The sequence below is a fragment of the Arachis stenosperma genome, chromosome 5 (assembly GCF_014773155.1).
Source record: "Arachis stenosperma cultivar V10309 chromosome 5, arast.V10309.gnm1.PFL2, whole genome shotgun sequence".
Classification (NCBI taxonomy): Eukaryota; Viridiplantae; Streptophyta; class Magnoliopsida; order Fabales; family Fabaceae; genus Arachis; species Arachis stenosperma.
This window is the reverse complement of record NC_080381.1, coordinates 136,328,974-136,346,525: the sequence shown is the minus strand read 5'-3', so window position 1 is coordinate 136,346,525 and position 17,552 is coordinate 136,328,974. Positions and strand designations below refer to the sequence as shown.

Below are 17,552 nucleotides of genomic sequence, written 5' to 3'. Positions count from 1 at the left end.
ATTTACTTATTTCACATCAAATTTCAAATTTCAAAATTTTAAATTTTAAATTTTCAAAAAAATCAATTAATTATTTTAAAAAAATAACCATCCAAATTTTCAATTTACCAAAATATTTCACTCTAGTACCCTATTCTTTTTCAACTAACAACCACCCCCACCTTCATCAATAATCATTCCACTTTACCTTTACTGTTTGGCTTGCCACACGCCACTCACACTTAGTAAAAATAACCATCCATTTAAGAATAAAAATAATCATCTGCTTACCTAATGAATGGAACATCTAACATATTTTAATTATGTATAACTAAATCCAATCCAATCAAATAATCATCTACATAAATTTAAAATAACCATTTGTATACCTATTAAAATGACCATCTTAAATTGACCATTAAAATAGAAGAATGAGATGAATAAAGAACAGAAGCAACTATGATCATCCAACAATTTAATTTTTATTAAAAAAATGTATAATTTAATTTGACACATGAGTTTTATGATTTGATATAACTATAAAATGAAAAAAAAACTTGAACAAATGAGGAGAAGACAACGACGGTAGGTGTGAGGGGGCCGCCGTAACACCAATGCGACCGTGACCCGTCCAACGGTCATGCATTCAACTGGCTGACGAAGGAGATAGGAGCCAGGCGGACGCAAGGAGCGCACACTGTGCAGGTTATTGGCGCAGAAACAGGCCAGCACCGAAAGACGAGCGCACACAATGGATGAGCGGTGCAGGACCGGAGCTGACCGAAGAAACGGCTGCCAGCGGGGAGAAAACGTGCGCGAAGGAGTTTGGGCGTTGCAATTATGATCGAAGCTGATGAAGGCTTCGATGGCTGGTGTATGTGGCGGTGCGGAAGATGAGAAAGGATGAAGAGGGAGAGAGAGAGGGAGAAGGAGACCGATTGGAGGTGTTCGTGACTGTTTGGAATCCTTATTTGCTTTGTATTAAAAATTGGAAATAATTTTGTAATTAATTAATTTAATTATAATTTAATGTTAATTTCAAAAATATCTCCATTATACACATTGTACACTAATTACATTGACTCCTCATATTTTCTCTAAAAACAATAACGTGAAAAATAGTGAAACATTCATTATCTACTGAGTTTTCATATAATTCTTATCAACTGCTCTTTATTTATCACGAACTGTAATAAAGTAAGTAAAGTTTTGCTTCAAATGTTATTATTATTTACGTGGTGATTTTTCATAAAAAGACACATCATTATAGTTAATTGTGTATATAAACATCATCGTTAAATTTTACATAATCAATTGATAGAAAGACATAATATGTCTATTGTTTACTATTTTTAAATATTTAATTGGTATTCTATTTTTCTTGGTTCGAAGTCAAAATCTTCGTAAACCTAATTATAACTTTAGTCTACGACAAATGTTAATGTGCTATGAAGAAAATAAAAAATATAATATTTTTAAGTTAATTTATTATTAATGATAAAAAAATATAAATAAAAATAACATACTTTAATTTTAAATTTTAATCATTAATATAAAATATAATAAATAAAAATTAAAATTTATTTAAATAACAACAAATACCATACATTTTTACTTGATATAAAACATTTAAGGACGAGTCATTTTGATACAAATTACCCAATGAAAAATGAAAATGAAAAACACACTAAGAGCATAAATGTATAACATTATTTGACGAAGTGATGTGTGGTAGACCCAATGACTTTGAATGCACTGCAATCACTTTAATTAATAATTATTTTATTATATTTTGTGTTTATTGGTATACCATGAAATTAATTATTATCACTTCAGAGAAGCAACAGCAATTATATATTTATAGGATTTTTTATCTAAATAAAATTTAATTATCTTTCTAATTTGTATAATCTTTCAAAGATTTATTATTTGTGCATTTTTTGTATTGACAGAAAAATACATGTTAGAAATTTTGGCAAGATATATAAATACGGCATGAGAAATATTAGCAGTCATTATTTTTTATTAATATTAGCTAAAATTTTGAGTTAAAATTTAATTTTTAGTATATAAAATTAGTTAAATTTTAACTAATAATAAATTTTATTAGTCATATAATATTATTCATATAATAGAATTATTAATTAGCTGTATTGCAGTATGCCATTATTTATTTTTTAACAGTTCATTTACATTTTTTATTCTGAAATAAAGAGTAAAATAAATGAGGTCATTAACTTTGAAAATTCTTAATTTTGAGTTCCGATCCTATGCTATCTTAGAGAGATGCATGTTCGGTGCATTTTAAAATATCGAAATATCCATTTTAAAAAATCATTAACTTTTTTATTTTGGATTCATAATTTGTAAAAAAAAAATTGAATTTGAACTAAAATACAAAATGAAAAATTTTTCTTATTGATATCTATTTTTATAGTTAATAGAGAGGAAAATAAATGAGGACATGCACTGTTAACTTGCTTTTACTTTAAGTAAAGTTAGGATTTAGCTAATTAAGATTTTTAAATGTAGAAAGTTTGTGTTCGAAAATTAAAAATTGCAAGTTTCTATTCATTTATTGTATAAACAAAACAAATGTATAAAAGTTAAACAAAAAATCTAATATAGATAATCTTAACTAATGGACATTATCAAAACATGTCAATAAGTTGTTAGAATTTTAATTTTATTAAGATGCCTATATACAGAGATAATACAGTGCATCTAATTTAGTTATAAATCAACGAAATATGTGTAAGAATATAATTTTAATGTATTAATAATATAAAATATTTTATATAATTATTTAATTATATTTAATTTTTGGATGATCTCCCATATAAAATATAAAAAATAATTATTTTTATTAATTTAGTATTACATAATTGAATATACATATAAATTTATTTGATACTAATTGTATATCAAAATTAAATTCATATTTGTAAACTATCATTTATATTTATTTTGTTGGCAAATCAGCAAAATATAAGTAAATATTCAAGTTAACTTGCTAACAAAATACCCAAATAAAATACAAAAACGTAATATTAAATAAAAAGGTTGATTGATAATTAATTTTTGCATACAAAAATGGCAAAACAAAAAGTATGCGATTTGACGCGCCATGGAAGGAGAACCACGTGACTATGTTCTCTGTCTTTGGTCCTTTCTTGTTGGATGCTCGCCACTCCATTCAACAATGATGCGTCTTTTGGGGTACTATATTAATATTAATTAATCAATTAATAAGTCCCTCTTTTTTATTTAACCACTCATGTTTTATTCAAAAACATTGCACAAACTTTTTCAAATTATTTTGCTTCAAATAGTTACTACAGCATCTTTCATAAAATTTCCAAATCAAAGGCAGGAGAATATAGTTTGCGGACACATAAAAACTTAAAAAGTGACTAATCACGGTAAATTATTTTTATGTAGATGATGATGAAAGATTGTTAGATAATAAATTTTTGCGTCTTTATGTAAAGGTTTCGATTGATAAAATTTTTGTTTTTCGAGAGTAGTTTATTAAAATTGATTTTCTAAAAAAAATTTAAAATTATAGCATTTATATTTAATAAATTAAAATAAATTTAATTTTCAATAAGTATAATCAGTAACAATTATATTTCACAAAATAATTTTTAGATTTTAAAAAGATCATGAACATAAATATAAAAATAAATTTAGATATTTATTAATATATAAAATTATGTAAGATTTTTTTATTTTAATAAATACAAATCAACTTTAAAAATATTCTCTCTAAATATTTTTAAAAATATCCATAACTTTTAAGAACTACAAAACGACGTTTTCTATTTTTAAAAAATACAAACATTTTTTTAAAAGACTTTATCAAATCAAGTCAAAAAAATTTTTTATATAAATAGTAATCAACAACATAAAATATCTTTAATATATCCATAAGAAAAATGTAACAACTTAAGAGTGACTTTAAATATGAAACGATTATACAAAATATTGTAACTTATTATGTTTTCAAATGGTCTTTTTATTTTAATTATATGTTGTGTGTTTATAAATTATTTTGCTAAATACTGTGGGTTAGCAATATTAATTTTATTCGTGGGTATTCAATTTAATTTAATTTGTACAAGTAGGATTAATAATTTGATCTATTACGAATCATATTAAGAATAAAGTGCGTATGTTGAGTTATGAATAGAATTAAATGCAAATTTAAACCTAATCTTACCCGTCTTATTTATATATCTAATATATTATAGTATATAATTAAAAATTATTATACATATATAATAAACTTGATGGAAATCAAATCCATATCCTCTCCTTTTAATAATTTCATCAAATTGTTGAACCAACTACTTCAATTAATATTATAATGTATTTTTTTATTAATATTACTTGAAATAAACTAATATATAAACAAAGAACACATTAATTTTTTGCAATTATGACTAAGCATGGGTTAGATGAGAAATTTAAAGTGTGAGTAGGATTAGAATTGAAATTTTTTTAATAGACTTAAATTTTAGAAAGATTTTAAATTTGTAAATATAATTAAAATTGAGTCTAAATCCTATTTTACTATATCAATATTGTCAACCCTACGAAATATTATTTTAAATATAAAATTTTAATATATTATATATTATTATAAAAAAATTTAAATATAATTATTCAAGTAAAGTATGTTCGTATATATAAAGATGATAATTAAAAATATTAAATAATTTAATGTGTTTAATTAAACTATTTAATATATCGTATGTCCACATCTAAATTAATTTAATATTTTTGTCATATTTTAAAGATATTTTTATTCATAACAAATTTAAAAATTCTTTTGTTAATGATTTGATTATTCGAGAATATTTTAATTTTAGTGGTTTATTCCTAAATATATATTGGATTAAACCAATAGAATTTCTTATTAATAAAAAAACATGATACTTATACCAACAATAGCAATAATATTATTAAGAGTTTAACTAACACGTAATTTAAAAGAATCTTGCAAGATATTTTTCTAGAATTACTTGTTAAAATATTAAAGGTATGGATTTTCTTATTATTAGTAAACTAGATATATAACTATTTATTTATTTTTCTCTAATAGTTAAGATTTTTATGATAAATAATTTAATGACTAATTATATTATGTATACACTAAAGTTATTAAATTAATCATAATTTAAAATATATATTAAAAAATAAAATATACATTAAAAATAAAATAAACAACACATATATTTATATATAAATATATAATAATTAATTTAATAACTAATTTTTAGTGTATACATAATATTTTTATTTGATAAAAATTTTACTAAAAAAATGTATTTATTTTATTCCACGTTTTATTCTAATTTAAAAAAAAAGGAAATAAGATAAAAGCGGGTAGTGGAAATCGAACTCGCATTGTTAGCTTGGAAGGTTAGGGGTTATAGTCGACGTTTATTTATCTTTTTTTTAACGTCTCTAATTCAAGACCGAACGTGAAACTTTTGTTTCATTTGGCTCCTTTACGGAAGGGATTCAGAAAAGAGGAAATATGGAACATGGGAAAAAAATTTCGCTAACCCATAACATCTATGTCAGCCTTTCTGTATGAATATATTGAAAATGCTTTACTTTTTAGATGATCCTTATAGAAAAGGAGTATTTTTACAAATATACGTTTGTTTTTTCTAGTTACTTTGTTCTTTATTTCTATTTGAAAGAATCTTTAGGAAAAGAATCAAATTTTCATCGAGCTAAAAAAAGGATATCAATATCTCTAGTAAACTAGAGTAATCGTTTAATAGCTATTGTGCCTCAATTGGATTATATGATGTTAGCTCTAGGTATGAGATCTTCTCGAGCTGCTCTATTTCATTTAATTATTCATACTTATTCAAAAGCATTATTGTTCTTAGGATTTGGATCAATTATTCATTCAATAAAAACTATTGTTGGATATTCTCTAAAAAAAAGTTAAAATATAGTTCTTATAGGTGGGTTAACAAAACATACGTCAATTATAAAAACAACTTTTTTAATAAGTACGCGCTAATAGAGTTTTTATCACTAAACATTATTTTAGAATTTAATTTTTGTAATACTACAAAAATTTATAGCAAAAAAACAAACAAAAATAGATGAAAAGACTAAAAAAGAAGTTTACCTTCAAGATCAAAAATATTTTTTGGGTAAACGATATGCTAAAGATATTATCATTCATATGTATCTATCTAATGGCATAAAATCTTAAATTTTTACACTAAATAATTTTACGACAATTAAAAAGTTAAAAGTCTTTTAAGTTTTTAAAAGATGTATTGTAAAAACATTTTAAAACTTCCCAAACGGATAATCTTAATAATTGTTATCAAAAGATTATGTAATATTAATATTAACAAAATAATAACATAATTTATTTTTAATTAATATCGTAAACTTACGAATCCGTCCTTTGATAAATATGGTTGTTAATTACCCTTCAAAATAACGCGTCAACGAAACCATTATTTTATCTTCAGGTCTAATTAAGGCTATAATTACAAGAGTTGTCCGATCCAAAAAAAAAAAAAAAAGCTAGAGAGAGAGCGAGATTATGTTTATTTTCATGTTTCAGATTTTTTTTTATTATAATTCATTTTACATTATATTACTTTTAAAAAATTTAAGTAGATAGGGAGAAACATATTAATAATTAACAGTTGATCACATTCTCTCGGACAAGAATTTTTTTGGAGATTTACTTGAAAATTTTTTATAAAAATCTTTTATTTATTTTATATTATTTTTTATATAATAAAAATAAAGTATAAACTTTTAAATCATACAAATTCTGATATCATATTATATTAATTTTCTTAAATACTTACACTGATTAAAAAAAAAAGATCTCTATGGGTCTATCAAATTTCATCCCTCTAATAATAATAATGGAGTGAGTTTTGGCTTTCTGTGCTTTGAATTACAGAAGGTTGTATATTTTGTGCCCTAACTTTTCTTGTTTTTACCAAATGGGGCATCCACCAACTTCTGGTATGATACCAAAAGTGTGAATGAGGAAATAAAAGTGTGTGAGGGCCAAATAATAAGTAGCTACCTGCTGATTATTTATGGCTTTATTTATTAATTAAATCCATGTCTGCTCCAACTTTGAATCTATCTCTCTCTCTAGGGTTCCTGATTAGTGCTATTTTCATTTCCTAATTGAGCTATTTATAGTAATAACATATTCCCTCTCAATAATTCCTCTGTTCTTTGTACATATGAACAGATACTCCATTTTAAAGTGTGAAGCTTTCCAAGTATCTTTTTTTTCTGGGCTGTTCATCATATTTTTGTACAGTGTTTGATATTTTCCCCTGGGTTAATGTCTCCATAATCTCATTTTGGAGCTTGTGGGTACCACTGTTTTTGATAAAAATAGAATCTTTACTTCTGTTTTATCTGGATTGTGGGTTCTCACTGTCCATTCCATTGCAAATTCAAGCATATATGTTTCCAGCTTCATATATAGCTAGCTATAGCTGCTAGGAATATAAATAAAAACCCTAGCTTTCTTTCTCCGATCCTGTGTGAAAGAAAGAGAGAGAGAGAGCAGAAGGGAACCTTTCTGAGAAGCTTTAATAATTTCCAACAATTGCATGTGTGTTCTCTTTTTCCAACCTCCTTCTACAACCTCCATAGTTTGTGCTTGAAAGGGATTTTTCTTTTTCTTTTTCTTTTTTGAATAAATGAACAACCTACAACCTAGCTAGCTTCTTAGTTAATTTTTTAATAATTTAATTAATTTTTTATTTTGTGGGGGTTTTGTAGAAGAAGAAGATGGTGAGAGGAAAGATTGAGATGAAAAGGATAGAGAATGCAACAAGCCGTCAAGTAACGTTTTCAAAGAGGAGGAGTGGGCTTCTAAAGAAAGCACATGAGCTTTCTGTTCTTTGTGATGCACAAATTGCTCTTATAATCTTTTCACAAAGTGGGAGGCTCTTTGAATACTCAAGTACTTCAGAGTAAGCCCTTACTTAATCACTTTATTTTCTTGCTTCATCAAGATTCATTTTGTTAGTGTTTCATTCTTTTTATTCTTCTCCTAATTAATTAGTACAATACTACTACTTATATATTATATGGTTTAATCTTGGAGAAACTAAAGGCTTACTTTAATTTGCTCAAACTATGATACATGTGTTTTGTTGTGACTTGTGCTAAGTCTTCCTCAAATTAAACTACCTAGATTTGATGATCAAAGAACATGGATCTCATTGAAAAAAAGTGTGTGGCTTTCCGTTTATGGTAAGCTAACTACTACTGGTAATTACAAAAGTATATACACTAATTTAGAAATACTCAACACTTGCTGAGTTGTAGTACTTTGCATTTGGTTGCTGAATAAGTTGGAACTTGGAATACTCTGCTATGTAATTATTTCAATGCTCTCCTAATCAAATAAGGTCAAAAAAATGGTTTTTTAAATTTTTTTCTAAGATATTATATAGTGTATTTTTCATTATACATGTTTTAAGTGAGATTAAGAAAAAAATATGTGAAGAGCAAAGATATATTGTATTACAAAAGATCATCACCTTTTGCAACAATACTTGAGAAAAAAAAAAAAACCTAAGATGACCTATTTTCATTGATGTTGAGTTAAGTTCTGCAATCTGCTCTGTACTAATTATATCTTTATCCTAAATATAACAAGTGCTGCATTCCAATATATACATTGTTGAAATCACCACAAGCCAATAATAATAATCTGACCTACTCTTAAAAGTAAGGGGTAAGTAACCTTATATAATATATACACAACTTTTCTTGTTATTTTTTTTCTTTTCTCCCCTATAATTTGCTAGATTATCATTGATCCTTATTATTATGAAATTATTTATTTTAAAGAGACACATGCAAGAGTCTCTTGAGTTTTTAAGTTGAAAAGTGAATTATGGATAGGTCTTTTTTGTTTTATATTAAAATTCTATTTTTTGTTTAAAAAAATGAGAGTAACAATTTTATTTTTATTTAAAATTAAACTGAGAGTAACAATGATTAAACGTTATTTTTTAATTATAGAAATTTTAACATATTATGAAGTTATTTGTCCAAAAAATTTAAACTTTTAAATAATAAACATAAATAATATATAACAATGCTTACAAGAGAAGGAAAATGTAGATTAAAAAGGGGAAAAAGAAAGTAAAAAATTCTACCATTCCATAGGATATACAACACCAAACTACTTCAAAAACTAACATGGACTAAAAGTCTGATTGATTTGTATTTGTAATTTTTTTTTTAATACTTTGTGAAAAAATATTAAATAAAAAACTGTAAAATTATATATTTTATTTTATTTTATTTTATTTTTTACAAAATTCTTTAAAAAATATGAAAATAGAAATGCAATGAACTTGTAAACTAATCTCTTTTGTCCTTTGTTCTCGTCTCTTATTACTTCTTGAATATAAAAAAAAAACACTAACTAAAGTAGTAATTCACAGAACTATAGTACAATTATCCGCATATTTTATGATAATAGTTCAGGAAATTGCATTCTCATCACGTCTTTCGAATACTAATTGAGACATACATGGTGGGAGTTTTGGCAGAACAAGAAAGGGGGGAACATGTTCAGGTGCTGCCATGTGTTCATGCGGTTTATTTTTCCCATGACCAACTTTGCTCATTCTAAATTTCTTTCTTTAAACATTTGTTTTTTTAATATAATTTAGAAAAAATTTCAAGTATATCAGTATACTAGTGTTTTAGTAATTTTTAACTGTTGATCTTAATTATATCTTATATATATTTTTTGTAATTAAGATCAACGATTAAAAATTATTGAAACACGAGTATACTTGTACACTTTAAAGTTTTCCTATAATTTATTAAGATCAATGTATATATGTCTTTTCCTAACCTAGGAACTGGGAAGATATTGTAGCTATCTTTTTTTTTTAACTCACTATTAATTCAGTTCCGTACTACATTGTGTGTTTTGATTTTGGCTCTGCTACTTAGTAGCAATGAAGAAGTTCTATGAAGCTATAATATCTTCAAAAAATCATACAATAGAAATAGAATAGTGGGTGTAGATAGGCCTACAATGGGTATGTAGCAGCAAGATTTCCAAATCTAGGGTTTTGACATATACATTTCCTATCTCAATAGATCTTCAATTAAGAGGCTATATAATCTAAGTGTTGCAATGTAGGCTTTGTAGTCTTGAAGTTGAAGCACATGCATATTTCATTTATTTGCTTCTCTTTTATTGTATTATGTTTTCTTTTGTTAATTGAATGGAGGAAATTTTGTTAGATAGTATATATGTACTTAAATGCAAGGCTAAAGTATTCATATTTACTTTAGAGGAATATAAAATTAAATCTGATTAATTTCTCCTTGTTTTTGTCTGAAATTCAACTCATATAGTCAGACTATTTTCTGTATGATAGGTGGAACATATATATTTTTTAAAACATAATATTATAATAAAAATGAATCACCAAATCAGTTATCATGTAATTGGATATATTTAAACGTTTCATACATTTTCAATGTGTATTTATGAGTAGTTATTTTTCCTCAGTGAATTGATTTTCTTTTTTTGTAATTTAAATGTTATATTTAAGCATTTAATATTAATTTTTGAAAATAAAAAATTAACCCATAAGATGTGATAAATCACAGATCTTGAATGTAAAAGGCTAGTTTTCTTTTTTTTTATTAAAAGGTTAGAATCTACACATTTAGATTTAGCCCTAATTATTATAGCAAGTAAACAGGTTAATCCAATAGGTTTAGGTCATTTAGTGCATGGTGGGTCAATAGATCCCTGTTTTTTCAACTCATGCTGTAATAATATAATCCTTATTTTCACATTTTATGCTCCAACTTTTGTATCTCATAACATTCATGGAGAAAAAATGGATTAACCTGAACTTGGAGATTTTTTTTTTTAATCATATTAATTAACTGTATATCTTCATCTTCATCATAGGAATGGCTGCAAAGTTTTTTGCTGACATTAATGAATAATATAACGTTCTGATTGCTTTGTTTTCAATAGCTACCTTTAATTTTGCACTAATATTAACAACTCACAGTATATATTTTTAATTTCTTTGAAATGTTTCAGCATGGAACAACTTTTGGAACGCTACCGTCAATATGTAGCAGATGATGGTCGTATCAATAATATTGGAGAATTCCAGGTATAGTAAAGAGAATATCTATAATGGTATAATAATTAAGTTACCATTTACCAATATATATAATATATATTGACTATAATACCTTTTAGTTCTTCTAAAATTTCAGGACTATTTTATAATATATAGTTTTATTTATTTGTAGCATGAAAACCTATATATTTCATCAAGACAACTATTTGGAGCTAGCAGCTAGCTACTCCTAATAAGTAATAAGCATGTGATATTGATATTCGTAGCACATTTGATTTGATAAGAAAGTGAAGATTATTAATAACACACGACCCGATCAATATATATGATATTCATGTCATGCCATGCCATTAATTTTTTGTGATTATTAAAGATATAACTATTTATGTATTTTTTCGTCAATTTAAGTTTTTAGAAGTAGTAGTTTCATTAGACGGTATAAGAGTTTATTGGCATCTAGAGTAAATAAATTTATTAATGTGGCTGTTTTGTATTATTATACTTCCTCCTTCTTAAATTATCTGATTATTTTTTATTTTTTTATTTTTGTTACATTTTTAGTTTTAAGAAGTTATTAATTAATTTTTTCATTATAAATAAAAAAAAAGTTAGAAGAATAGAATTATGAATGGAAAGAGAAAGTAATATTAAAAATATTTTATATATAGTAAAAATTAAATTATAATGGATTGTAATAAAATTGTTTTATGCTTTGACATGCAGCAATTGGAATTTGATCCCCCAAGCTTGGCTAAGAAGATTGAACTTCTTGAGCTTTCTCAAAGGTCAATCCTGTGTTTATATACTAATCCGTTTATTGCTGTTGTTCATATTCTAACACTGAGTATTATATTCATTAATATTTGGTGTGCCATGAAATTTTAATTCATTGTTTGAATTTGATAGGAAGCTAATGGGACAGGGCCTGAGCTCTTGTTCATTTGATGAACTCGTTGGAATTGAGAATCAGCTTGTGTCAAGCTTGCAAAACATTAGGCTCAAAAAGGTCATTAATAATTCACAACATTATATTATATTATATATATATACAAGAACAAGACGTTCTTAATTTAATTTAATGTATTTTCAGGCTCAGCTTTATAGAGAGCATATTGAACAACTACAAAATAAGGTACCTGAGCTTAGTTTGGATGCAAATTAAATGATACATCTTTAAAGAATTAAAAGAAATGTTATATAAATTATTTTAATTAGGTTTCATGGTGGACATCTGACACATTTTTATGTATTGAATCCAGGAGAAGGATTTGCTCCTAGAGAATGCCAAATTAACTGAAATGGTGAGTTACCATTTTCTTTTCATGATTTATAGCTGGTTTGACAAATTTATTTAGAAAGGTATTTATAATTTTATTGTGTTTGGTAAATAAAAAAAATAATACAAGTTAGAAGTATTTTGAAACAAAAATATTATGTTTACACTAAAAATTCGTTATTAAATCAGGTTTTATGTATTTATATATAAATAAATATGTAGTTTAATCTATTTTTAATGATTTTAGTAGCTTATTTTTGTATATATTTAGTATGGTTGATTTTGAAAGCACTTAAGAAAATATTTTTTAAAGTTGGTCTGTGTTTATTAAAATTAAAATATATAATATATATTTATATATTAATAAATATTTAAATTTATTCTCATATTAAAAAGTATAATTTTTGTCTCTAAAATTTTCAAAATATCTGTAACGTTTAATTTGTTTCAATTTTGTTTCTAACATTTTAAATATGTTTCAATTATACCTTTGAGGGTAGGGGTGGCAATCGAGAGAACCTGCAAGATGGCAGGCCTGCCAAATCTCTTTTTTTTTTTATGAATTATTAAATATTAAATAATATATATAATTTCTCAACTATTTGAATAAATTTATAATTTTTAAAGACAAAAAAAAGTTTTAATTTCTAAATTTACAAATAATAAAATCTTTATAATTATAAATATGTAATAAACATAATTATAAATAAAGTTTTTTGAAACAAAATATAAACATTGTTCAAAATATATAATTATAAAGTTTTTTGAAACAAAATATAAACATTGTTCAAAATATATAATTAAACATTCTTTAAGTTTATAATCAATCAAATATAAAATATAATCCAAAATATAATTTAGAACATTTTTAATTATCCACAACCTCTTGTAGATCAATAACACCGTAAAAATTTATAAAAAAAATGGCCTTGACCAAAAAGACGTCTGGTTCGGTGGGGAAGCCTGCCATGTCCTATCAAAATCCACGGATTAAGCGGTACAAGTTAGACAGACTTTTTAAGTTTAGCGATCTCAAATTTTCAGTCAAATCCGTCTTTTTTAATGGGTTATGTGGGCTAAGCTGACGAGTTTCGGCCCGTTTGTACCTCTATTTGAGGGTTAACACTATTAATAGAGATGCTATTGTGACAATTATATGCTGACATGTCACTAAAATGGGGTAACTCTCAGCTATTAACATGTCAGGGTAGTATTGTCATGTTATTTGTTATCCAACTAAGGAATATAATTGAAATATATTGAAATATAAAAGGAAAAATTGAACCTAAATGTTAAAGATAAAATGTGAATATTGAGGATAAAAATAGAATTTATTACTCTATTATTTTTTAAATAAAAAATATATTGATAATATTTTTAAAATATACCAGGTTTATTGAGATTTATTTTAATACAATAATATTTTTACTAAAAAAATTATGATAAGTACCACATATTCTTCTTAAAAAATGTATCATGTTTAATACATAAAAATAGCTTTGATGCCTTTAAAAATTTCTTTAGTAATACTTTTAATAATTTGCTAACAAACATGTGATTATGACAACTAATTAAGTATTATATAGTCTTATTAGTAAATTATATAAAAATTATTTTTAAAAGTATTCAAGTGATTTTTATATAATAAAAGTTATAATTTTTAAAATATTTTTTATCTAATTTTCTAAAATTTTATAGTATTTATAAAAAAAATATTTTCAATAAAAGATATTATTATATTAAAATGAGTCTCAATAAAGGATATTATCAAAAACTTTATTGAATAGTATATTCTATTTTAATTTGTCTTCAATGTTTATATTTTATTTTAATTTTATTATTGATCTTTGGTTTCAATATTACTCATGATGATTTGTTTAATTATATCCTGGACAATTTTACATTCCTAGATTGAGAGGGTTGTTTTCACACAATTGTCAAGGCAGTATCTCTGTTAATAGTGTTAATATCTAAAAATGTAATTAAAAAATATTTAAAATATTAGAAATAAAATTAAAATAAATTAAACGTCTAGTGTATTTTTTAATTTTTTTTTCAAATTTTTAGACAAAATATATACTTTATCCGTTAATTTATTGTGATCAAGTTTCATTTGGGTTCAAAATTCTCTTTCTATGTCTATTATAATCAATTTAAACTATGAAATTTATTTCATCAAATGTATTTATTGAAAGTTATTTATCGTTTGATTCATCGAATATATATATTACAGTTTTAAGAAGTTATTTTTTTCAAAAGAGAATTTTGATAAGCTGCGTGAAAAATAAAACCTTTAACTAAAGAAATGCTCTATTACATTGTAGGCCCAAGACCTAAACCCAATAACGTAGTGATAGTGTTTACATTTTTTTCAAATTATTATATTTCCACATGAAAAGAAAAAACTTCGTATTTGTTATTCAAAAATGTTCTGTAAATATTAAATATCATTCTATATGTATTTGTGTATTTATATGTTTCACACATTTTTAACAAAATAAGTCACTGGAATAGTCAATTATTTTTTAGCAAAATAATGAATTTTTTTTTGTGTGTGTATTTTTAGCTAGGAGTTGTAGGACTAAGATCATGATTGGCTATTATTAGATCCAAATTTATGATAAGTGCAACAAACTATTTTTGTTGATGGCATAGTGTGTGCAAAGAAAAAAATCAGAAGAGCAATGGGGCAAACAGAGAGGCGCAACATTATCCCCTAGTCCAAGTAACCAAAGTTCTGTTCTTGTGGAGACTGAATTGTTCATTGGACTTCCTGAATGGCGCTAGGCGCTAGCTACACTACCCTAAACTGTTTAGCGGCGCCCAATCTAGTCGCGGGTGACTAACTGCCGCCAAGCCGTTTTGTGGCGGTTCAAACCGCTACGAAATTCTCTCAGAACCGCTGCAATCTGCCGGTTTTTCGTGTAGTGCTAGTGCAACATATTATATTAATTCACTAGTATTGTACTATCATTTTGGAAGAAAAGAAGATCATCCTCAATAATGTGTCATATATCATGCTTTCATTTCCTTGTGATGAAGAAAAAATGTAGTATATATATATATATGCCGCGTTTATTATTTGCTAAAATTTTTCATTGTTGTTACCTAGGTCTGTGTTGATTTCTTCCCTATTCTTGTTGTAAGTTTTAAGTAACCAAGGACAGACATAATAAAAACAAGGTGTGTTGTATCGTATTATTGTATGTACCTATATGTGTATGCTTACATGATGATTATATTATTTGTCACGTCCATTATATATTCTCTCTCTCTCTCTCTCTCTCTCTCTGTATACTTTGGCAACCCTTGAAGCAAGACAGAATTATTAATGTTTGTTCACTAAATAGATATACTAAGATTGAGATTTAATTTGTGTGTCATTCATGATGATGATATGGGGTGTTTGAAAATATTCCTTTCACGGGGACAATAATGATAGCAAGAAGCTTGTTATCTACATCATCAATCTGGTTACAAGGAGAATGATTTCTTGACAAACTTTATTCCTGAAATCTTCCTATGTTTTTCCACCTCAAAAAAGACATATAATAATTGAAATGTACGGTCACTCGGACGGTAAACGTATGCTACTAGCCATTTGTATTTACGTATGCACAAATAAAAGAAAAAATATTTTCAGTTTTTTCATGGAAAAGTTAAAATGGTTTTCAGCGAAAGCTCCTATTTATTATTATTATTATTATTATTATTATATATAGAGGTTGTTGTTATTAGAGTGGCACAATCGGAAGCGTGACATTTTGGTAGTGAGAGTGTTATAAATAGTATTGCCTTCAGTTGAAAATAATGTTCTACTACTAATCAAATCATCGTTCACTTTTTTTTTTTCGGTCATGATCATCATTTATTATGTTTTTGGTATTAATTATGTTACATGTACACTAAAATTAGTCATTAGTATATAATATATATTGGAATATAAAATATATATTGAAGATGAGTTAACACATATAACATGATAGTTGATTTTAGTATACAAATAGCATTTTTGTTTGGGTGCACTGACACTATAAATTTTTTTATAAAATTGTCTAGTTCCATCCATTCTTTTGAATAATATGTGGTCAATATAAAATATAGTTAATTTTTGCTAATACGACATTATGTAATGAAATGGAACTACTTTACTCTCACGGGTGCATTAAAATTAAATTTATTTAATAAATAAATTTATGTTACCACTTATAATAATCCTTTTTTTTTTAATTTTGAGGTTGGGGGTTGTGAAAAATGCTTTGAGTGTTTGGGCTAGTAACAGAGAGGGACTTGGGCTACGGTGACCCATCTAATTGGACTAAGTTTAATAAGAGATACCAATGTTTATTAAATTGCTGACCAAAACAACACCAAATAAAAAAAAGCAAAATTTGGCTAAAAATTTTTGATATGGAAGCAAAATGAGTGATATATTTTAACATGATAATTTTTAGTATTTTTTAAAATTATGAGAGTATTCGATTTGTGTTAAAAAATTGAAAAAACTCAGAGTATACAACTCGGACCATGCGAGTTCTTTGGTAATAAAATTTTGTTTGACAAATAGCATGGTCCGATTTGTAGCCGATGTAATTTGAAATCTGAAACGTGGAATTCGGACCCTCCGTTCTTGTTCTGGGTAATTTTTTTTACATTTTGAGGGACACAACTCGCAGGGTCCGAATTCTGCTTCCTCTGATCCCACAATGAGGTGAAGCACCCCTCCTCCCCATAGGCGAGTCCAACACTTTCTTTGCTTCCATATTCAAATTAAATTTTCGCAAAATTTGCCTAGTATTTAATTTAGAAAGGTATAGGTAGGACAGAATTGTACATTAGTAATCATTGAAAATCATAATAAAAAAAACGTGTTGAATCTTGAAACTTTTCAAACCCTTCCAATAATAATGCATCCTCGCCTTTCACACTACAGGAGTTCATAAACTTATTGCTTTGTTAGATTTCATTACCTAACGTAGCATATAGTTTGGGTCGGATTTGATTTAATTTGCACTAACATGGAACATACAAGAGAACCCCCCAGATTGAATAAATAATGATATGTCTTTTAAGGCTCCAAAATTGAGAGCATATGAAATTGCCTTTTAAGGCTGGAAAATTGAAAGAGA

The 17,552-nt window shown here is 25.6% G+C and overlaps 1 protein-coding gene across 6 annotated transcripts; it reads left to right on the top strand.

Moving 5' to 3' along the window:
* Positions 1 to 6,946: 6,946 nt before the first annotated feature.
* Positions 6,947 to 15,687, top strand: LOC130983199 (MADS-box protein AGL42-like). Of its 6 annotated transcripts, none has more exons than XM_057907391.1 (8): positions 6,947 to 7,002; positions 7,783 to 7,976; positions 11,102 to 11,177; positions 11,871 to 11,932; positions 12,054 to 12,153; positions 12,238 to 12,279; positions 12,407 to 12,448; positions 15,079 to 15,687. In XM_057907391.1, the coding sequence occupies exons 2-8, from the start codon at positions 7,792 to 7,794 to the stop codon at positions 15,208 to 15,210; spliced, it is 639 nt and encodes a 212-aa protein (XP_057763374.1). In that variant the 5' UTR covers positions 6,947 to 7,002; positions 7,783 to 7,791; the 3' UTR covers positions 15,211 to 15,687. The 6 variants fall into 6 exon arrangements, with proteins under 6 accessions (XP_057763374.1, XP_057763376.1, XP_057763375.1 ...); XM_057907393.1 differs by lacking the exon at positions 6,947 to 7,002 and adding an exon at positions 7,021 to 7,040; XM_057907392.1 differs by lacking the exon at positions 6,947 to 7,002 and adding an exon at positions 7,048 to 7,187.
* Positions 15,688 to 17,552: the final 1,865 nt, after the last annotated feature.